This window comes from Neocloeon triangulifer, unplaced genomic scaffold (genome assembly GCF_031216515.1).
Source record: "Neocloeon triangulifer isolate White Clay Creek 2 clone unplaced genomic scaffold, ASM3121651v1 ptg000014l, whole genome shotgun sequence".
In the NCBI taxonomy this organism is placed as follows: Eukaryota; Metazoa; Arthropoda; class Insecta; order Ephemeroptera; family Baetidae; genus Neocloeon; species Neocloeon triangulifer.
This window is the reverse complement of record NW_026775556.1, coordinates 18072836-18096874: the sequence shown is the minus strand read 5'-3', so window position 1 is coordinate 18096874 and position 24039 is coordinate 18072836. Positions and strand designations below refer to the sequence as shown.

Below are 24039 nucleotides of genomic sequence, written 5' to 3'. Positions count from 1 at the left end.
TAACAGCCTGACAAAAAAATATGAATACTTATCTAAAGATGAAATTAATTTTGAAATGAAGCTGTTTATTGCATTATTTAGGGCAGAAATGTGTTGGAAAACTGAAGGAACTTATCGATTTTTTACTAATATTGGAAAGATAAATTTTAATCCTTGTAATATGGATTATTTAAATATGTTAATTGGTTTATGTATTTTAATTTCAATAAACTTTCCTTAGTTCATTAATTAATTATTTTTAACTATATAAAATACATTCAAGTGAAGTGCTAACTAATTTCGTACAACAAGAGATCATGTATGATTATATTTTTTTTATTTTTTAATACTAGAATATTGCGCTTTCTATGGCTAAAAATTTTGATCACAAAAAGTTATTAAAGTTAATTACAATTCCTTGTAAGTATGAAAAAAATATCTATTGAGTTTCACAAATGCTTATCTTGAGCATATACTTTATTTTCAATAAAAATATTACAAAATCTATTCATTACATAATTAATTTGTTTATTTTTTTTTTACGAATGTTCATTTTAAAATACAAAATTTTTCAATATGCATGGTCTTTTTAAAACGACCAAATTATTTTATTTAAAATTATATCACAATCATGCAGTTTTCCGGTTCCTGATTCAAAGTTCTGCCGGGTCCGAGCTGCCTCTGCCTCTCTTTATACTTTTTGCTTCATCTCATTAACATTTAACTGGCAAAAACCGGGCAGGGTTGCACTAAAAATAATTCATCGCCGGTGGGCCGCTCTCTTTCTTTTCTTCTTTTTTGTGTGTACATTTTCTTGAGGGGGTGAATAATTCACATGGGGCGGCTGCATCATTCAGTGCGTATGTGAAAAGGGCGGCGCACGTCCACGCATAGTAGAAAATAAAATAAATAAAAGTCGCTCGCTAGGTTTTGGGCACGCGGAAAGGGAAGGGATGGGAAAGGGTTTTTGCGGGGTTAGGACAGGGGTGGCTATCTGGTGAGCAGAGCGAGCACCACCCCGACGGCGAACAGCAGCAGTGGCGCCGCCGAGCGAAGGGCGGCCTCGTTGCAAGGGGGTGCCAAGTTGTTCAAACCGACGGGGGTTGTGCAGATGCACACCTCGATTTGACGACCCTCTTTTTCCTGCATCCGACACCCACTCCTCACGGCGTATTTGTTGTCCTCTGTGACTTTTGTGCATAGATAGGTCACGTTCTCCACTACAATAAAAAATAGAATTTATCATAAAAATGTAAGGAAATATGATACTTTCACTATTATCCAATATAGTATTGTGTATCCAATTAATTTACCGTTCTAATATATGCAACTATTAAATAAATAAAAAACTAACTTTCAATCTATAAATAATAAAACTTTCATTCTATTTAAGACCATAAGTACCGAAAATTCACTTGTTATTTTATTATTAATTAAGTAAGAATATATGAAGGAGAAATTTATTTTGTACAATAATTAAATATTTATAGTCCTTTTAAAGCATAAGATTATTTTTCTAAAAACTACATTTTTATTATAGAAAATAAATAGTACACTATCATTTTGCGTTGTGTTTTGAGCATAAATTTTTTAAACTTGAAAGAATCTTCTAAATAATTTCATATCCCAAATGAATGAGATCAAAAACAAAAATCTATGGGTAAAAATGATGAAATTTGTATATAAATCATTGAAAAAGTTTTTTAGAACTTTTGAGGCTAATTACACTTACATTACAATTAATGTGGAAATTTTGTTCCTAGGATATATTAAAAAATTCTCAAAAAAGTGAGAGAAGTTCTTGAAATGAAATATATAAATTTAGAAAAAATTATTTAAAGTCACTCTAATAATTTCTGTTTTAAAATTCTACTAATTAATTAGTTTTATACTTTCGGACCTATTTTTGCTGCCTCCTCTACTCACATTGATTGTTGTATGTGAAGGTCCACTTAGCACAGACCTCATTCTTCGCCAGTCTGCAGGTAACCCTGCTTCGAATGTCCGCGTCCTCCCACATGTTGGTTGTGTTCGGAAATGTTCCGTCGTCTGAGAAAGTCAAATTTATACATTTTTCTTTTCAACTTTTATCTAATTTTCGTAAATGAAATTAAAAGCGTCTTGAAAAATATTTCTGTTTAAATTTTTCATGCAGCTCATGTGTGAAAACGGAATGGGTGGGTCTTTTACTTGTGTAAACGAGAGGATCGACGCAGACGGACGGTTTGTTGTCCATGTCGTTGCACGTGCCATTCACGGTGCTCTCTTCAGTGAACTCGGGCCCGAGCCATGTGAACTGGAAACAGTAAGCCCTGCTCGTCGTGTTCTGTCCGTGAACATCTGTAAAAAATAAAATAATAGTAAGGTCGTGGTTGGAAAAAAATATCCAAATCCTTAAATATTTATATTTTTTAAATTCACTCTGTTTTTCATAATTTTTTTTTATAATTTACTGTGTTTCAGATTTCAGAATAACAATTGTTTTTGCTTTCAATATTTTCAATTTACTTATATTTGAGAAAATCATATATTACATTTTAATTTTTTATTTGTGCATTATTAAATTTTGACAGATTAATTATGCGAAATTATTTGCTGAATGGAAGAATTATTTCTATTTTAAATAATCATTCATAGAAAAAGACAGTTCATCAAACGTAATATTCACAATAGTAGAGCGTGACTCAATTAAAAAGTGAAAAGTAATGAATGACTTGAAAAGCGCGTTAATGAGTTCGAGAATTGCGGCAACAAAAGGCGTGGATCGGTAAATATTATATTTAATCGGCGTTTTTTGTGCTGATCTCATTTGGGAGACGCAGGGTCACAGGTCACGGCTGCCTAGCTTTTTCACGGATCCATTATGTGTTAATGAGGCGCCGCGCATGACTGTGCAAACCCGAGTCTGTCTTTGGATCGAATCGCGATGAGGCAACTCCTTTTATGTGATAATTTTGAGAGCGCGGACATTGTTTGCGTACATTCCTATGACGAGAGAGAAGGAAAAGAACAAACATCGATCAATCCGGCCACACACCCACGTCAGGCGAAAATGGGCCATTTATGGCACTCTGATGGACTGCGTCAAAATAATTTGTTTTCATCCGTGATCTCGCAATCTTCTATAATATTTGTTTGTTTATTTAATCCTCTTTCAAGCGATTATGAAATAATGACGAATAATTCAAAAACTAAATTGCAGCAAATCAAACAACTTTCGCTAATATTAAATCTAGTTGTAAAGTATAGATATTATAATTACATATTATCAATAAATATTTTGGAGGCTTATTTATTATTATAAAGATCAGGGAGAAATTTGAATTATTTGGAAATTTTCTGTTGACATGGGAGCATTTTTACCACTTTTATTTTAATAGAAATTACTTCTAACTCTTAAAATTAAGAAATCTCAATCCATTGACAAGCAATTATTTTTATATAATTATTAATCATGAACTAAAAAATGAATTCATCAAATCTTTTAGGAAATCATTGAACTCAAATTATCACAAACTGAACAGTTAATTCGCAATTCATTAATTTCTTTTAAAGAAATTTAAATCAGTAGTGCAGTAGTGTGCAGTAGAATTTATTGTTAAATTTTGGGTTTTGTACTTTGATAACTTTGAAAAAGACCTAATGAGGTAGTTTTTATAGGCGTTCGCAGATATTGAGCCATTAAGCAGCTTACAAAGAGATTACAGTCTGGCAGCCTACGTCACAAAAAATGGTGAGTAACGCTTCTCCACAATTGATGCTTGGCGGTTGCGTAGGTTCTTTATTACCTCTTTTCTAAACATATAAAAACACGCTATTCTTCGCATTTTTTATGAGAGGTTGAAAATTTTGAGAATCAGCCACGCCGATTGATGAAAATAGCGGCAATTAATATTAAAAATCGAGTGTTACCGGATTATAGGCAAATATTTACAGAGGCTTCGACCTTGGCCAACTTTTGATAAATATAATTACTTCTCTCCTACCGTTAAAGATGATTGCGGCGCTGACGGCCCACGCGAGTGCAAATTTGGCTCCGGCCCCGGTAGAAAGGCCCATTTTTTTGTGTGAAAACTTATGCACCAAGATTCCACTTTGATATTAAAATAAATAATGTCGCGTAGGTGTGCGGGTTTTGCTTAGTCGCTATCGGCAAAATGAGCGATAACGACTTATCAAAATTGTTTCGCATCATTCGTCCGTGATGCGTTTTTAGGGAGATAATCATATAAGTAGGCTTCATTAAGAATTATTGACGTTGTATGCAATGAGAAATATCCATTTTTATTGTCAAAAGACATTTTATTAAAAATATATTTTAAAAGTGGAAGTACAGGTGGAGAAACAGATTATTTCAAATATATCTGGCTAATTTTCATAATTGAATATTATTTTGCTTTTTAAAGCAATAAATAATAATTTATAATTCATTATACAGAGTAAAATTTAAGTATTTTATTTTTACGTGAATTTTCATATTAATAAATACCTATTTTTTCTAAAAATAAAATCTGCATCTATGGATATAAAAAACTGATTCAATGGATATGAAAGATTTCTCAAATGAAATGAATATAAAAATAAAAACTACTCCATTTTTACTATTCTAGTATCTAATTTTTAAGTACTGAAACGTGCACGTAGGTAAAAGTTCCGAGTTTATAATTATTAAAAAAAAAAAAATACATACATCGGGTTTTCAGCTGGTGTTGTCATTTTTCCAAAATTAAATAAATTACTTACATACTTATTGGTCAGCTTAATGCAGGAGGTAATTTAAGAAACTTATAGTTGTAAATTAAATTTTTTTTATCAATTTTATTTTAAATTGGACGTTTTAAGGAAATGTTCCTAATGAAGAGAAGCTACCTTGACTGAACTGAGACCGTCACGAAGTCTACCGGGAGAAAGCGGCACTCTCAACATTTTATTAGCAATGCTTGCTTGGTGCAACGCGCCAACTCTCGGATGAAGCGGTAACCTTGGTGCACTGTACAACAACCCATATTAACAATTTACTATTATTATACATTATCTTATAATTGATTGAAAACATTTTAAATTATAGAAAAATATTAAAATAAATAAGCGTGAAGTAAATTAAAAATAACCATCGATCAGCACTCTTCTATCTTGAAAAAAGATAATTTAGTTGCAAATTGTGTTTATTGAACTATCACAAAGGCAATTTATTTTTTCTTTTTAATTATATCAATTCAGAAACTTCACAAAACTCATAAGGGGATGAAGTAATTTTTAATCAAAAATTTCCCCTTCATGTTCCAAAAAATAAATATCATCTCTGAATTAAAAATTTTGGGGGCTTTTATCTGATTTCTATCAATGAATGAAGTGAATCTATTTTGAAGGCGAATCAACAGAAACGCCAATGAAACTCGCCCAATTTTTTAAAGTTCAAATCTTATAAAATAACCATTAATAAGCAACAGTGCAAAATTGCTACTTCGTCTGCATAATAAACCATATTTTAATTAGAAACCCGACTCGCCCAAGTTGTGATATTTTCTGTGCAAAGTTTTCTCGTCGTCACTCGAAGCAAAGCAAGCATAAATAACTAATTGGGCTGCGACGGGGGCGCCGATGAAATATTCACAAGTGCATATGACGGTGGCTGGGCGGTGATTAATCAGGCTTGTCTCTCGACCCGGCGGCCGCTTTCCTTTATTGATAAGCCGAGTGTGACCGTCCGCTGTGATTGGACTCCTGGCAGCCGATAGAGAGGGTGGGCCTCATCTGAAATTCCGATCGAGCGGACTGGCAATCTTTCGGGCGAACGAACCTCCCAATCCACCTACCGATGTACATAAACGAGGCCAGGAAAGCATTCTAATCATCCCTTGCTACTGCTTCGAAATTGCTGCGACGGATGACGGACGACTCGTCAGGGAACGCAAACAATAAATTACTCTCTGTGATTAATCAACGTAAAACAGCCGCAGGATTAACGACATTCTAGCGCAACAAAGATAAGTTTTGATTATTCAAATGATATGAATCGAATGTTCATGTTACTTTGGATACTAATATTTCCAAATTTATCTAATTGTAAGCTGAAATGGCAATAAGATTTAATTAGGAATTAGATTTTTTTAGGTTTACTAGCAAAGGTAAGAATTATACTGTGACTAATAATTAAATAATTTTGAGCTATTTGATCTGGTTGATCTATAAAAATTATTTTTTTTTCTTTTTGATGGAAGTATTTAGTTAAGAAAATATAATATTTAGAGGTGGGAAAATATACGCTAAGCCTGAATAATTTACTTTTACTATATAGATCAGTCAAAACGCACAATAGAAACTAGAATTTAACATTTTTTAGGTTAAACTGTCTTAAGAAAGCATTTTTTATTGTAAATTAAATTAATAAAATTAATTCTACCATTTCTACCCCTCTGATATTATCAATTTAAAAAAAAATTAATCCACCCTCTTCTCCTCTTGGGCTTCTTACATCTTGAGGATCATATTTCAACCTATATATCTTGAAGGAAAATTTACGTTGTTCACCAAAAATGTCACATTATGTGTATATTTTCAGAAAAAAGTTCTTTAAAACTTACAAAGTTTTAATAAGTTCTGTATTCGTTAAACTCTCGTGTCATTTTCTTACATCATTACTTTCATTGTGTTTTTTTTTCTTTTTTTAGTTAAAATGTTTAAAATGAATTGAATATATAATTTTTGGATGACCTTCTTTATTACTAAAATCTGCCAATATAGGACAAATTCTGATCAAAATTTATTGTCTATAAAGGAGGGAAACTCTCTAACTCTCTGTCCTTGAAGTCCTTGGGCCGAATTAAGAAAGAAAAGGCATTGGAACAAAAAGCAGGTGCCGAAGGAGGCGATAAAAATTTGCTATTCCAGTCGCGGCGTGAGCGCCACGAGGCATCGCAGCTATCTAGAGAGCGTCCACGAACCACTAGGGGCTGAACAGCGTGTGTCAGAGCCAACTTTGGGGCCAAACGAACGAACGGTCTCTCGCACATCAATTAATCAGCCGTGGCTCGCGGACTGACTCGCTAAAAAACCTGCCACTGCTGCTCTTCTTCCGCACGGCCATTTTTTACTCAAGGGAACTGATTCCGGATGTCAAAAGCGACCGCGAAATGAGCTGCTGCGACCTGAATTTTCTTCCGACACCCGCCGGAGAACATTAGTATTCTAATCTGGGAACATCTGCATATGGGCCAGCTAGAGGCCATTAAACTTGACAAAGGACTATGGAGGGTGTGAAAAAGTGAGAGTTTCATTAGAGGGGGTCGATTTGAAATATTTAAATACAAAAATTGAAAGTGAATCATTTGCCATAATGAAATCACATTAAACAATAAATTTTATACAGTCAGAGACTGATTTCAATTTAAAAAATTGCTTTCAATTTATGACGAGTTTATTAATGTTGGCGGTCAGTTGTTATTATAAGAAGTGATCTCGAGATTGATTTTTGTTATTTTAATTTTATCCATCAAAATGGAAAATAAAATATTTTGTTGATGATTAATGATTTTGGTATTTTCTTTTAACAAATCTAATCAAACTAATTATAATCACGAAAAAAGACCTTAACTAATTCAAATTTATTATTAAAAAAACAGAAAGTACGACTTAGATTGTTTTTTTGCCTATTTCTATTTATTATAATTTCAATTAAACAAGAATAACTTACCAGTAGTGGAATTCAACATCATTTATTTCAATTGCATTGTTTACTGTTATTGAATTGATTTCATTTTTTTATGATTTGAATGCAATAAATAATATCAATTATATGATAACTAATATTTTAATATCAAGTTGACTTTTTATCTGTATTTGTCATCCTTACTGAGTCGTATTCAGTAATTGAAATTTTCATAGGGATACATATGGAGTTATTCTTCCTTTTTTAATTTTCACCTGAAAATATTCCGACATTACAGTTTTGGACAAAAATGTGTGAATTTGGCAAATTCACACTTTTTTCAATTCAATTTGCCCTATATTAACCCCTTTTTGCAGCATAGAGCTGCAACCAGTTCATCCCTTGTGTGGAGCGGGTTGCATAAGCGTCCGATGCAGCATCCGCCCTCCGGTCGGCGCGCACTGCAGGCCTTCGATTACGGTGAGGTGCAAATTAAGGAGAGAAGTGGAGCTTGTCTCTTTATCTGGGCGCCGAACGGGCCCGCGCGCGCCGCCGACAAAAGGGATGTGTGCGAAGTCAGGAAGCGAAGCCAATTAAGGAAGAGCCGTACCTTCAGATAAATGGCGAAACTTACGCCCAATAGCTGGAGGTGCCGCGCGCACTGGATGGCGGAGAGAATTGTGTCGTGTCTGCCGCCGATTCTCCCCATTATTATCTCGGCTCTCTGGGCGCTCACGATTCGCCCCCCAACGAATGCTGCGGCTTCGCAGGCAGCTCGACTGATCTTGGAATTAGCCAAATTTCTGCGACGTTTCTTGCCTTTGTCTCCGAAATTGCCTCCGGCAGTTTAGTTTTCATCTCCTGCAGCGGCAAACTCGATTAATTTCCTCGGCTTAAACTCCTCGGCTTTTGATCCGCAAATGGCGCTTGAAATTCTGACGCTTTAAGTAAAAAGTTTCAAAAAATTTCCACACCCTATTTTGATATGACAATATCTTAACAGTATTAAAAGCTGCTCAGTGAACATGTTAAAAAATTAAACAGTAAAGTTCAATTTTTAATTCCATAAATATGCAAGATAAAAAATAATTTAATTTGTATATGAAAAATTAAACTCTGGCAAAGCTCATTGCAAAAAACTAAATAAAAGATGGGTCTGCTGGTACTTTAAAAACCTAGGGTTTCTTGTATCCAGATAAAACAAAGAGGGAGGAATTTATAAAAAAAAATTATCATTATTTAAAATTTAAAAATTGCATAAATTAAGGTGATTCTTCTACGGGGTTTTGGCCAAAACTAGAAATGCTGAAATGGATTTCAAATGATTCAGATTATAAGATTTGAACTATTGTGTGTTAATGTTTCAAATATAAAAATGATTTATTTTCGCCCCATCGCTTCTTTACAAGGGGCCAAAGTAATGTCCGAAGGTCGAAAACGGGTAAAAATCCACGTATTTCTACCTTCTTATGCTCGTAACTTTCCATTTTGCAAAGTGAACTATAATTTTCTAGATAGCTTTCGATTCGCAAGATGTTAAAGTATCCAAAAAAAGCAAAAAAATTATAACTCTTCTGTCATTTTATCACCCCCTGAGAAATAGCATTTATAAATGGCCCGTTAAAATTAAAAAAATTTGATTTCTCAGGGGGTAATAAAATGACAGAAGAGGTATAATTTTTTTGATTTTTTTGGATACTTCAACTTCTTGCGAATCGAAAGCTATCAAAAAAATTATAGTTTACTTTGCAAAATGAAAAGTTACGAGTATGAGAAGGTAGAAAAACGTGGATTTTTACCCGTTTTCGACCTTCGGACATTACTTTGGCCCCCTGTAAAGAAGCGATGGGGGCGAAAATAAATCATTTTTATACTTGAAACATTAACACACAATAGTTCAAATCTTATAATCTGAGTCATTTGGAATCCATTGCAGCATTTCTAGTTTTGGCCAAAACCCCGTAGAAGAATCACCTTAAATCAGCAAATGAGTCAGTTATTAGCTCCATGCTTTGATTTGGCCAGAAAATCACAGCCGGATGTCTACTTCGAGTGAGAGATTTCAATTTATTTATTTATTACTATTATTTTTTTTAAACATTTACTTCAAATCCATGCAAAGTTTTTTTTCCCAGTTTTTTAATGATGTTAATTAATTAAACGCGTCATGTTTTCACATTTAAACAATTAATTTGTTTAATTTCAACTATTATTTTATTTTTTTACACTTTTAATTATGGATTATAATACTTGCAATAAAAACCAAATAAAATTTGATGCATCAATTCCTACTTTAACTTCATTTATGCCTTCACAAAGTTAAATAACAATAATGAATGCTGTGAAGAATCAATTTTTGCATTTCCTACTGGGAAAACAGCCGTTCCCAGCATTGCAAATTAATCTCGGCCAACAATAATTTGCACGGAAAGCGAAAATTAGCAGTGCATCGAGTACATTAATTTTGACGTAACGAGCTTTTATTCACGCGAGAGTTAAACACGGGGTGCATTTCAGCGGGTGGCGCACAATGAGAGGCTGCAGCATTAGTCAGCAGCAGTAGCCTCACTAATAATGGCGGCTTGATTGCTAATAACACACTTGTCAGCACAACACACTGCATTACTGATTATGCAGAGGGTCCCCCTCGCCGGCGTGCTCCTCTGCAGAATGCAAATAGGGTGCATGCTCGACACATGCATAATCTCCGCACGCCCAAATTGAAAACGTGTGCATTTGCATTTTAAATGTACCTCAGTTGGGCTCCAGAAATACGTGAAACACGCAAAAGAGATTTCAAATATAAATCAGCAAAAATTATTAATGAGCACCATTTGAATAAAATCTATGCCGCTCAACTTTTTCTTTCTGAAAGCATATATAGTTATAATTTCTCATTGGCGCTCTTGGCAGCGTAATTTTGATGGAAAGGACGTAATACTGATAAATATTAAAGGACATCAGGCTACAATAAAGTAGGTTGTCTCCGTGAACCAGACCAATGTTCACTTTTTTTAAATTATTATCATTTAACTAATTTTTCCTAAGGAAAATGCAATAAACGATTTAAAAAGCAAGATAGTGAATTTAGGTTGTAGTAGTCAAGGTAGTTTTTGAAAATTTACCATAGAAGTTTGGATTTTTTTTTAATATTTAAAAAAAAATTTGAGCAAATTTTTAAAAATAATTTCCAGGAAGTTTGACTTCTTTAATTTTATTTTAAGTTTACTATGCGATATTTTCTAAAATAATGAAAATATTAATTTAAATTACCATATAAGTTATATTTTTAGTTTATTGTGTATATTCACGAAATTTTATGCATACTATGTCATAGTTATAGAGATTATGCATATCAGATTGCACCACTCACTCATTGTACTTTTCAAACTGACGCTAAAGTGTCGAATGCAACTGTCTGCGGCTGTCACCGAGACGGGAGCGAAATGCAGATGCACACTCACATTTATTATCAAACACACACGGGAGTTAGGGAGAAGGGCGTATTGTGTGCGCGCGGCAGCGTGATGATTAATATTCAATCCATTCAGCAGTACGTGTGAGTGTCAATCGTTTTGCGTGTTGAAGTTGTCAAGCAGTAATTATGCCACGGGAAACAACGGTGGCACACAAAACACATCCAGGAGAAGTTTATTTGAATCTAAGCAGACTGCTTGTATTGGTAGAGAAACATGAAGTAGGTAAAGGAAATTTCCAAAATCTGAAAGAAAGAAAAAATAATAGAATTAAAATATAACATTTCCAAATTTATTTGAAGTTAAAACAGAGCCTATTTGTCAGCGATTTTGTTGTTAACCCTCTTTTCAAGTTTTTCGAATTTGTGAATCATAATTTTTTGAAAAGAATGCTTAATGGGCTTAATGCATAAATTAATCAATAAGTTTTCTTAGTTGAAACTTAAAGTCTCTTTTTTCGCAATAAGCAAAACTGCTAAACAAGATTTCCTTCATGTTTAAGTAAAAATTTTTGTACCAGTTTAATAGTTTGAAGAGAAGCAGCTTGGAAACATCCTATTTTGAAAGTGATTGGCTCTTCCGCTCTTAAGCTGATCATTTTTATAAAGAGGTAGTTATCCTTATCAAATGTCCACCAGGCAGATCCAAAACACGATGGACTTATTCTTTCACTCTGAAATTCAAAATATTATATATTTTAATATTTAGTTTGATTAGATTACTCGTTAAATTTTAGAGTTTCTATATTAAAAATGTGTTCATGACATTCATTAAACATACAATTTTGTGTGGATATTTCTTAAAAAAAAATATCATCTTCTTCACTTTAAAAATCTTATCACAAATAATTAGTCTTGCCCTTCTCCCACTTATCACAGGTTCGTAAAAAATTTATATCTTAGTTTAGTATCGATGAATCATTTTCAAATGAAATAGTTTTTCAAAATAATTACCGGATTGAAGCAAATTTTGATAGTGTTAAATACCTCCTTAATGACTTCATTGGACTCGTAGCAAATATAGGCGAAAAGCAGACCGACGCAGGTGATATTTTGGAGCAATGCCACCGCCCTGAAGGTGTCAATTACTTTTACCTGTAAAAGTAGGTTTAAATAAAATAAAATGACCATAACTATTAATACGCCTGCTATCATAAAAGCAAAAATGCAGAGACCAAGTAATATAGACCAGACTTCCACCATCAAAACGTATGCAAAGTTTGCATTGATGCAGTCCGCAAAACTAAATATAATAAGATAAAAATGAATTTTTCTTGTAAATTAAAAAAAAAGTTTGCTTACTTTAATATTTTAACGTGGATTGTGTGGGCGTAGATAAGGGTTTCACGGACGTGCTTGTTGTATTCAACGTTCTTGGACAGTTCATCCTCATTTTCAACTTTCTCAGAAGTGTATTTTTCCGGCTGGCTGAGCGATTGCAGGACGCGGTTCAAGTGGCGAATCATCAGTTTGCAAGTCGAGGCAAGCGAGATGTAGAATGAGACGAAACCGACGATCGTGACCACAATCCAAAAGAGAGAAACGGCCAAAATGGAAAATATTACAGCGTGGACAAAAGGGAATTGGATCTTGCTAAATGGCAGCCATATGGGAATTGGCAAAGATTTTTTCGTTGAGCTGATCCAAAAAGGTGTGAATACTATGACGATCGTGGCGACGAGCAAGATTAGTGTCTTTGGAATTTTGGCACACTGTCGTGTCCATTCCTCAAAGTGCGGCCTGATTCGTAAAGGGACTTCCAAGTTAATGAAACATTCGTCGAAATTCAGCTGCAGACTCTTTTTGGCGCCATCCAGGTTGTAGATTTCCTTCAAAACGGTTATTTGACGAAAGTTTACCAGCAAAAGAAATGCTAAATCGGGCAAACTGTGCCGGCCGCGCATGATATTGGTCAGAGTCAGACCGAATAAGGATAGAATAGCGCTGAAAATTGTCATTCGGGCTACAGATGTGACGAAAATCAGCATAGAATTCCATTTTCTCTGGTCATACCAAAGTCCCAAAGGCGTCAGAAGACATTTTGAAAGTGCAAAGATTTTTGAAACGCTGACGTCATTCTTCTTAATATTAAAAACAGTCTGGAAAAAACCCCAATATCTTTTATTTAATATTTTGTTTTTCAAAAGACATCTAAAAGATGAAGATAAAAATTTAAATTAACATTTACAAAAAGAATATTAAAAAAATATCTCTTACGTTTTTGGAGCTCCGCTTGTTTGTCATGCTGCTGAGTGGTTGGAGTTGAAATAATGAAGTGAGATGGTGCTGTGGAGTATTATTGTAATTGTTTGCGTGAAAGCTGTTTCCAGAAAACATAATAATTATTTCATCGACCGTCTTCCACAGTAACAGCGTAAACGTGTAATTATGAGCGAAAGTGCTTATTTACACGAGGATCTTGCACGGAATGCCAGGTGTCCACACAAAATCAACAAAATTAAAATTAAACAGTGCTACACTACTTAAAACCGTACAAAATTAAGAAGTAGGTGATTGATATTTCCAGAATCTGAAATTTCAAAGTTATTTAATTTTTTGTCCAAAAGGTTTGCCAATTATCTTCACCAATTTCATGGTTCTTAGTGATATTGGATTGAGCAATCCAACCTTAAAAGCTATTGGTTCCTCAGCTCGGTAGCTGATCATATTTACAAAAACCATATTATCTTTGTTGAAGGTCCACCAAGCAGCGCCGAAACAGCGATTTTTAATCTTCTCGCTCTAAATAATAATTATCAGTAATTTGCGAAAAAAAACTCGTATCAAAAATAATACCTCACTGATGACTTCATTTGACTCGTAACAAATCATCCAAAAAAGAAAGGTGACAACGATCATGTTCAGCACAAGTCCAACCAACCTATCCGTATCGTGTTCTTTGAACTGCAAAGAAACAGAATAACAAAAAATGCACAAAAATAAGTAAGAATGATCCAAGGTTAATTTATTCCGCCACAAAAAAATTGCATGGTTGGTTGAGTTAGCCTCTGGATAGTTCTTATTATTGTCTAAACTTAATTAAGATTTTTATACTATTGATTTTTTTTTTAATTTTTTCAGATTGAAATACTGAAATGTACAATATTCTATTTTTATTTAGAAACTGCTTTAAAAAATTTTAAATTTTTCCATTTCAACAAAATATGTACGTATTATTTTATAATATTTTTCAATCCATTTATGTAACGTTTAAAAAAAAATATTAAATTGCCGGCATAATTTTCGATAGCGCATTAGATAACAGAAAATAATTGCGGCACATTTTTTTATATTCAAATTATCGATAGAAATTAATATTTAGGAAATAAATTAAATTGCATGCAATTTTTGAAATCAACACAAAAAAGTGTTACCTGAGTCACCAAGACGAAAGCCATTATGCAATGGTTCATTGTAATCACCAAGACTTCCAACATAATAACATAGGAGAAATTTTTATTGATGCAATCTGAAAAGCTAAGACAAACTTTGGTTCAATACACTATATATGTATTTTATTTAAACCTTATTATTTGAAGGTGAAATTTGTGAGCGTAGAGCAAAATGGCGCGAACTTTCTTGTTGTACTCCTTGTCAAAGGTGAGCAATTCTGGGTCCAAATTTTCGTTTGAAGAAAAGATTTCCGGCTGACTCAGAATGCCCAAAACCTCGTTCAGATGCCTCAGCATGATTTTGCAAATGTGGGCCAACGAGAGGTAAAACACGATGAAGCCCAGAATCGTGACCATTATCAGGAAAAGTGTGGCCGTGATGAACTCAAAAATAATTCCGTGCAAGACGGGATATTGGTTTTCATTGAACGGTAGCCAGAGGGGAATGGGCAGTTTCGTTTTGTGAGAGGTGATCCAAAATGGAAAGAAAATGAGCAGCATGCCGGCGATCAGCACCAAAGTAGTCTTCGGAACGCGGCCACAATTTTTCTGGTAGGTCTGGAAAAGTGGCCTGACGGCAAAGGGCACTAGTTCGGTCACAGCGAAACACTCTTGAAAGGCGATCCGCAAACTCGACTTGGCCGCGCTCATCGTGATTACTTTATGGATGAAGGTGATCTGGCGCATGGCGATGAGTATTATGAACGCCAGCTCGGGCAGGGGATGCCGATTGACGGCGATATTTGTCACGGTCAGAAGGAAATAGAAGGGTGCCAGTGTTGAAATGACCAATTTGATCTTAGACGTGACAAATGCTAGAGGAGCCCACGCTGCCTCGAACCACAGGCCCACGAGTGTCAGCATCACTTTAGGGATAATGAAAATTTTGGACACGTCCACGCGCCGACCTGTCCTTTGCAGGTACACCTGTTGGAAATAAAAATTTAAAAAAAAATTCTAGAGTTTAATATTAAAATTAGAGAGGGAAATTAAATAAAATTCTCAATTAAGGGATAAAATTTATGATTAAAGTTTCATATAATATGCGTCTGTTGATATAAAGTGGATTACAAAAGAGCTGGAAGATTATATAAAGCGGTGATTTTGGAAATTTCCAAATGACCAATATTTTTGCCCACTTATCAATTAATAAAGAAAAACGAAAACTGAACAAAAATAAATTTTTCCATGACAAAACTTGGGTCCTTGAAATTTAGTACATTTTTAATCAATCCAAGCGCTAAATCTAATGTGATGATGCGTTTCGTACACATAACAGCTCTGTTGTTTGCATACATAAATGGATTATATTAACATACCATTGTTATTTGATAAAGCAAATGAGTGAAAAAGAGCAACTATCGGCCGCCGTTGCAAACGAGTCGAGCACAGGTATTCAATTGAGCTTGATGTGCGTTTAATTGTTTGTCATAGAATCGTGCTTGTAAAATTATTTAGCGTGTTCTCCTATTTACCGACACGCACACCGCGGCCTGCGTGCATTTTAATTATATGTTTGGGCGTGTAGGTGTAGTGGTGTGCTCTGCTATTAATTTAATTGCCCGTATATATTTTTTTTGCCAACAAAATGAGCCAAATGCTAAATTCTCACAATGTATTTCAGGCGTTTCAAGCAAATTGGCTGGGAATAATATTTTTACGAAGAAATCAATATTTAATCATATTCATTATCTTATTTATTTTTACCATTTGATATTAAAACTAAAACATGGAGCTTTACACGTACTAACATTTAACATTAATATGACCCAAAAAATTGACAGCTGAATTTATTTTATTAAGTCAAGATGCAAACCACACTTGTTCACATAAACAACAATTAAACATTTTGTGGTTTTTTTCTGGTCAATTTATGTAATTTTTCAACCATCTACTACATTTTAAACCGGTAGAGAAACACAAAGTACGTCAAAGAAATTTCCAACACCTGCAAAAAATATGGATTAAAAAAAAAATGAAAAATGGACTTCATGATATTTACCAATTTGACACTTCTCATAGAGATCGGTTGCAACCATCCGATCTGAAGTGTAATCGGCATCGATGATCTCAGACTCATGATCTTTATGAAAAACAAGTTTTCCCTGTTAAACGTCCACCAACTTGTGCTCGACAAATGATTAGATATTTTTTCGCTCTGAAAACAAACTAGTATTTTTATAAATTCTTATAAATTTACAAAGTCTTTTTTTAGTACCTCTTGGATAACTTTACTACCCTCGCTGCAAACCGTTGTAAAAAGTAGAGTTACAGCGATGATGTACTGCAGAAGAGCCGTTATTCGGACGGTGTCATTTAATTCAGTCTTAATGTAAAAATCAAAACTTATAGATTCCACTGAATGAAAGGCAAATATTATATTACTTTTACTATCAGGTAAGCAAAAATGCACTGTCCCAGTAGAATGCACCAAACCTCGATTAAGATCGAACTTGAAAAGCAACGATTTATGCAATCTGCAAAACTGGAAAGCTCCGATATTAATTAATTTTCCATTGAATAAAATTTCTCAAACTCAATTATCTTCAAATGAAGTTTGTGCGCGTACATCAGGATCGCCTTCACTCTTTTGTTGTAAACCTCGTTTGCGATGAGCGCCTCGGGCTCGTAACTGGGCGCCATAACGAGTCGCCTCGGCTCATCGAGGGTCGCCAGCACTTGGTTCATGTGTCGCAGCATCAGTTTGCACATCGAGGCAAGTGACACGTAGAGAGAGATGAAGCCCAAGATGGTCACCACATTTAAAATCAGCAAAACCGACGCCAGGACGTTGATAATTTTGTAAACGTTCGGGAATGATTCCTGTCGGAAGAAAATCCAAATGGGAATAATAGGCGAGGTTGATTTGGACGAAACGATGAAGAGCGGTACAAAGTTGACCATCATCACGGCGGCCAGTACGAAAAGGAACGCGGGCAACTTGCGGCAACTTTTTCTCAATTCTTCAAATGAGGCCCGTGCTTGGAAAGGGACATCTTCCATTTTGAACGTTGTTTTGAAAAGGCTACTCAATCGTGTTTTTGTCGTGTGAAGGATTATGATCTTTTGCAGCACGGAAATTTGTCGGGCGGTGCCGAGAATGGCAAAGGTCAAATCTGGTAGGTCCTGTTCTCCTTTGCAAATTTTGGCCAGGGTTAAAAATAGGCTTATTAAGCAAAGGGTGAAAGTGGCTCGTCTGATCAATGTAGTCAATGCTCGCGGAAGCCAATATTTTAGGTCATACATCCACAACCCTAAAGGTGAGAGGAGGATTTTTGAAATGCTGAAAACTCTTCTAACGTCAATTGTTTTCGTTACTACACGCACCTGAAATTGCCAAAGAAGAAATAAATTATTGAATTTTTTAAAAATGTATACTGAGACTTACCATTTTTATTGGGATTGGTAGGAGTAAACTTTAAACAATAAACCAATCTATATGGGCAGCTGCGGTTTAATGAATATCGGCCCTGGACGTATGTCCCGTAATCGTTCTGCTCTCTGCGTGATGTATAATTATAATTATAGAGACTTAGAGTGACACGTCTGGGATATTAATTATAACGTTCTCATCATTTCTCAAGGTGTATTACTCAATCGATTCTTAAGGAGGCTAAACATATTCCAAATGCACTATGTGGACATTTTCTAAAATTTTTTAATGAAATTAAGACAAATAAAAAGTTCATAATTATTTCTTTTTTTAGTTAATTATATTAGTCTTTTATTTATTTTTGAAATGAGACTGAGTATTGTGAAGTTTTGATGCAATATATAAGTCCACGCTGCCTCGAACCACAGGCCCACAAGTGTCAGCATCACTTTCGAGATAATGAAAATCTTGGACACGTCCACGCGCTGATTTCTTCTTTGCAGATACGCCTGCTGAAAAAAGCAATTTTAAAAATAGCTGGAGTTGAATTTGAAAATAGATTTAAATTAAATAAAATTCTCAATCATGAGTGTTAAAATTTATTTTAATATTGATTTGCGTTTGTAAATATATAAAGTTGTTTAAAAAGGAGCTGGAGGGTTTAATAGCAAAAATTTTGGGTTTATAATTTAATTTTGGAATATCCCAATATAAAAATAAATGTCAGAGTAAAATGACTTACATTTTAGCCCACTTATATAAATATAATAAACAAATTCAGGTAAAAAAAAAAATTCCATGGCAAATTTAGGCCCTTGAAATTTATTAAATTTTAACCTATTCAAGCGCTACATCTAATGTTATGATGATGATGCGTTTAGCACATATGGATTCTCTATTGCATACATACGTGGGTTATATTAACATACCATTGTTAGTTGATAATGCGATTTAGTAGAACAAAGCAACTTTTGGCCGCCGTTGCAAACAAGTCGATCACAGGTTTTCATTTGAGCTTGATGTGCGTTTATGTGTTTGTCATAGAATCGTGCTTGTAAATTTATTAAACGTTCTCCTATTTCGTGTCACACACACCGTGGCCTTTAATTATATGTTTGGGCGTGTAGAGAAATGCACTGCTATTAATTTAATTGCGCATATACTTTATTGCAATCGAAATGAGTCAAATGCTAAAATTCTCTCAATGAATGTCACATGCACCAAGCAAATCGGTTGTGAAATAATTTTTTTATGGGTAAATCAATTTTAAGTATATTGGGTATATTGTATTTCAGTAATTATTATTTAATTCATTTTCACCTTAATTAAAACACATTTATTTAAATGCCCCAAACGTTTAGAGTAGCTTTTATTTTAATAAGTGAATTTACATACCTCATTACTTATAAAATTTTATTTAACTAACAAATTTATTGTGCCACACTTTATGGTGTAGTTTGGACAATTTATTTTATTTTTTTAACCATCTGTTACACTTTAAACTGGTAGAGAAACATGAAGTATGTTAAAGAGATTTCCAAAACCTGAGGAAAAATATTTATAAATGAAATAAATTTAAAAAAAATTATATTATAAATTTTAACTAATATAATTTACCACTTTGACACTTCTCATAGAGATTGGTTGCAACCATCCGATCTGAAGTGTAATTGGCATCGATGATCTCATGCTCATGATTTTTATGAAAAACATGTTGTCCTTGTCGAATGTCCACCAACTTGTGCTTGACAAATGATTTGATATTTTTTCGCTCTTTACATTGAATTATTATTATATATCTGTACAGTATAGAACAAAGTATTTTTAGTACCTCGTTGATAACTTTACTACACTCGCTGCAAACCGTTGTGAAAAGTAGAGTTATGGCGATGATATACTGCAGAAGAGCCGTGATTCGGATGGTGTCAGCGAATTCAATCTACATGGAAAAATCATCATCATTTTGACTGATAATGAAGAACATATTTACTTTTGCAAGCAGGTAAGCAAAAATGCACTGTCCCAGCAGAATGCACCAAACTTCCAACATGATCGAACTTGAAAAGCAATGATTTATGCAATCTGCAAACCTGGAAAGCTCGGATATTAATTAATTTTTTCCATTTAATTGTTTTTTAATTGACGAACTCTATTATCTTCAAATGAAGTTTGTGCGCGTACATTAAGGTCGCTTTAACTCTTTTGTTGTAAACTTCGTTTGCGATGAGAGCCTCGGGCTCGTAACTGGGCGCCATAATGAGTCGTCTCGGCTCATCAAGGGTCGCCAGCACTTGGTTCATGTGTTGCAGCATCAGTCTGCACGCCGAGGCGAGTGCCACGTAGAGAGAGATGAAGCCCAAGTTGGTCATCACATATAACATCACCAAAACCCGCGCCAGAGCTTTGACAATTTTGTAAACGGTTGGAAAAGATGCCGTTCGAAAGGGAATCCAAATCGGAATAATGGGCGCGTTTGATTCTGACGAAAACATGACAAGTGGGATGACGTTAACTAATATTACGATGGCCAGGCTGAAAAGGAACGTGGGCAACTTGCGGAAATTTATTTTCAATTCTTCAAATGAGGCTCTAGCATGGAAAGGGATACCTTCCATTTTAAACGTACTTTTGAAAAGCAGACTCAAGGTTTTTTTGGTTTTGTAAAGGGTTAAGATTTTTTGCAGGACTGATATTTGCCGGGTAGACATGTGAATGGCGTAGGTCAAATCCAGTAGGTCCTGTTCTCCTTTGCAAATTTTGGTCAGGGTTAAGAAAAGGCTGATCAAGCAAAGGCTGAACGTGGCTCGTCTGACCAAAACAGTCAGTGATCGGGGTGACCAATATTTTAAGTCGTAGATCCACAATCCCAAAGGTGAAAGGAGGATCCTTGAAATGATGAAAAGCCTGCTAACGTCCACTCTTTTCGTCACTACACGCACCTGAAATTATCAATGATGAAATATGTTCTTCAATTTTAGAAATTGTATGTACCGACTTACCATTTTATTGGGTTGGTAGGAGTAAAATTTTAACAATCAACCACTCTATTTGGGCAGCTGCGTGTGAATAAATATTGCCCCCTGGATGTGGTTCCCATTACCGTCCAGCTCTGCGTGACGTAGATTTATAATTATAGGAACTTACAATTAGAGAGACACGTCTGGGATGTTAATTATTACATTATGATCAGTTCTCATAGCCTATTTCTCAATCAATGCGGATACAAAATATTCAAATGCAGTATGCTGAATTATTTTCAAATTTTTCAAAGTGAAAATGTCATGCTTTTATTCGCTGGCTACTTTTTCTCATTTAAATTTTACACATCAAAAGCAAGATATACTACGTGTAAAAATATACTTTAGGTAGAATTTGGTTAAAATTTTAAATAGGATTTTATCTAAGATAATATTGACAATAATTTCAGAAATTTAAATAAAAACGATAGTATTTAATATTCATAATTTAATTTGAATTACTGATTTTTTTACCAATGAAATCAATATTCTGTTTTATTTCATTATTACTATTATTGTTATTATTATTATTATTATTATTATTTTTTTTTTTTTTGAAAAGTCTGAAGAAATATTAATTTTGGTTTAATGTACCATGGTTTCTCATCTAGAGGCAGCAAAAACGCAGCACACGAAACTCTGCTCGGCCGCGCCAGATTGAGGGCATTTCTTATTTATAGTCCTACCCTGGAGATTTCCCTTGCGTGCACTCCACCTATGTACACATATTATGTCTTGCTCTGACTTCTTTATCTCGAGCGGGAACTAATACAAAACAGCCGCTCTTCGGGCATAAAGAATCCTCGGCCGGAAAGCAAAAGTGTGTGTGTGTGTGTGCGGTGCTTATTCATCTAATATTTATGACAATTTTATGTGGCGCCGCTCCCGCTACCTGATCATCATATATATTCAAGTTTTTCGCGCTGCCAGCACCGCAGAAATTACAGCTGCAGTCATGTTGTGACTGAAATCTCCCAGGGTTTGTCTGCGTGCAAAAGCACGCGTCCCTTTGCCGAGTGAGTTTAAATTTTCATGCCGTCCATCATCAGTCGACACGCGCCTCAGTCAGTATTGATTCTGCTTTTTGCTGCTGTTACGGGTTTTCCTGTACACAATTTAGGAGTTTTTCATTAAAACACAGCTGGTCAGCAAATAAATATTTTGCTCTTGTTTATTGAAATTCACGCTGTGTTTGCGAAACGTCAAACATACATTCGAATTGGTAGCAATGGCCCCACTTATTATTTCAACAGTCGAGAACAACATAATATGCAACACGCATGGCATTCATGAACTGCAGGTTGCATTGCTGATTTTTTTTACAGGCGTTTCTATAAATTTCAGTTTATCAACTTATTAGCCGTGGCGTCTGTAAAACATTAATAAATCCAAATAAATCATCTTTGATTGAACCGATTTATTTATTCTGTAAATATTTATTTCATCTAAAATAATTAAATAATTTTTAAATTATTTTGTTTATTATTGATTTTTTTTATTTTTTATTAGATTGTCCCAAGTTTTACATTTTTTTATTTACTAGTTCTTTTACTGGACTAATTTTTTTAATTGTTTTTTTTCTTCATAAAATTAAATATGTTAAAGTTTGTAGAGAGGCCTTCTAAAATGAAACAATCCTTTCAAAAAAAATTTATTCGGTGGAAAGTTTTATTACATTTAGAAGAAGCGTTGCTAATTCAATACATTTGAGATTTCCTAATATTATTCATTAATACTAAGCAAATTCATGAAAATACAGTATAGAAGGATAATTATTACAGTGTGATTGAATTGCATGATATTTGTGAATAATGTCACTCTTATTCCAACAATCTGTAATTTTGCTCAAAGATGTTTTTTGCAACAATCGTTGACTGGTATGTGTCAGGCACTAATATATAATACATAAGTCACTCTCCAAGTCTGCCTTGAGTGCTTGAAATTGTTTGATCAAAACAGACCATGGTTACATTGATTGACATACGTTCCAATTAATTGCCTGGCGTGTGGATAATTGCCTTACAACTTAATTCAGCTATGCACAGCCCCAAAATATAGGGTAGAGTTAATTATTATTTTGGTTTACCGCTGCTTGAAAAAATTTCTGAAGTCCAGATGGCTCATTTTCTAATTAAATGCCTCCTGCATTTAAATGGCGAATAAACATGTAGTAGGAGAATGATATCTCCGCAACCTGTCAAAAATTCATTATTAGTTGCAAAAAATAATTTTATTATATTACATACTGAATAATATCTTTCAAAATGAATATTTAATATAAAAATGGTATACCGCCAACAAAGTTGGAATGGACAGTTTGTAAAATGGTCCACTGTAAAGCTGCACAGACTGCAAACTGCAGATCGTCATGATATTGACGCTCAACTGGTTGTCGCTGTTCCAAGACCACCAGCCAGTGCCCTCAATAGAAGCGGTTACTTTATTGGCCTGTGAAAATGAATTCTTTGAAATGGATTATGTAATTTAAAGTAATAATCAACAAACTGAGGCTGATAAAGCGGTGGAAACTTTGCAGATGTAACCAAAAAGTGATAATGACACAAGGATATTCAAAACCAAAGCTGCTTGACCTGCGAACGGGAGTTTGTCACTCTGGAAGTTATAATTGCCATTATTTATTTTTCTTCCCTTATATTTCATAAATCTCACGCTAGTAATATGATGAACCCATATGCACTGTCCAAGTAGAAGTTGCCAAATTTCAATCATCATGATGCCAGAGAAAATTTTGTTCATCTCGCGACAAAAGCTGTAAAATTCCAATAAAATTATTTATGCAGATTTTCTTAATTGGTGGCAATTTAATTGAACTTGTTAAAGATATAATTGTTCTGTATGCTTAAGTGTTTGTAGAAATAGTACTATGATGAATCTACGCACGTATTAATACAAATAGACGTCGATTCCCCAAAATTGAAAAAAATAAATTAATTCTCATTTCCCTCTCACAAAAGCGTAAAATTATATCAAATAAATGCATTGCTTTCAATAGATTAAACTTGCAATATGAGCCTAAAATTGGTCAGTTTTCATTCTTGTGTTTCTATTATGTATATAAAGATATACATATAATTTAACTTAATAGTAACTACTTACTCGAAACACCTGTTATGATGTTGAACTGCATACGTGAT

At 34.2% G+C, this 24039-nt stretch overlaps 1 protein-coding gene and 1 long non-coding RNA gene across 2 annotated transcripts in view; one reads left to right on the top strand and one right to left on the bottom strand.

Moving 5' to 3' along the window:
- Positions 1-24039, top strand: part of LOC132200792 (uncharacterized) — a 49622-nt gene that overhangs the window by 6417 nt on the left and 19166 nt on the right. The gene's annotated exons all lie outside the window — the stretch shown is intronic.
- Positions 428-4129, bottom strand: LOC132200310 (uncharacterized). The gene is made up of 4 exons (XM_059625693.1): positions 3966-4129; positions 2170-2319; positions 1906-2028; positions 428-1199 (listed from the first exon to the last, which is right to left on the bottom strand). The coding sequence occupies exons 1-4, from the start codon at positions 4036-4038 to the stop codon at positions 970-972; spliced, it is 576 nt and encodes a 191-aa protein (XP_059481676.1). The 5' UTR covers positions 4039-4129; the 3' UTR covers positions 428-969.

Bases quoted from the DNA above. Each gene is read 5' to 3' on its own strand.
- LOC132200310 (XM_059625693.1), bottom strand. From the start codon at position 4,038: ATGGGCCTTTCTACCGGGGCCGGAGCCAAATTTGCACTCGCGTGGGCC. The intron at 2,029-2,169 runs GTAAAAGACCCA...TGACTTTCTCAG, and splicing joins CGATCCTCTCGTTTACACAA to ACGACGGAACATTTCCGAAC. The intron at 1,200-1,905 runs GTGAGTAGAGGA...TTTTTATTGTAG, and splicing joins CTTCACATACAACAATCAAT to TGGAGAACGTGACCTATCTA.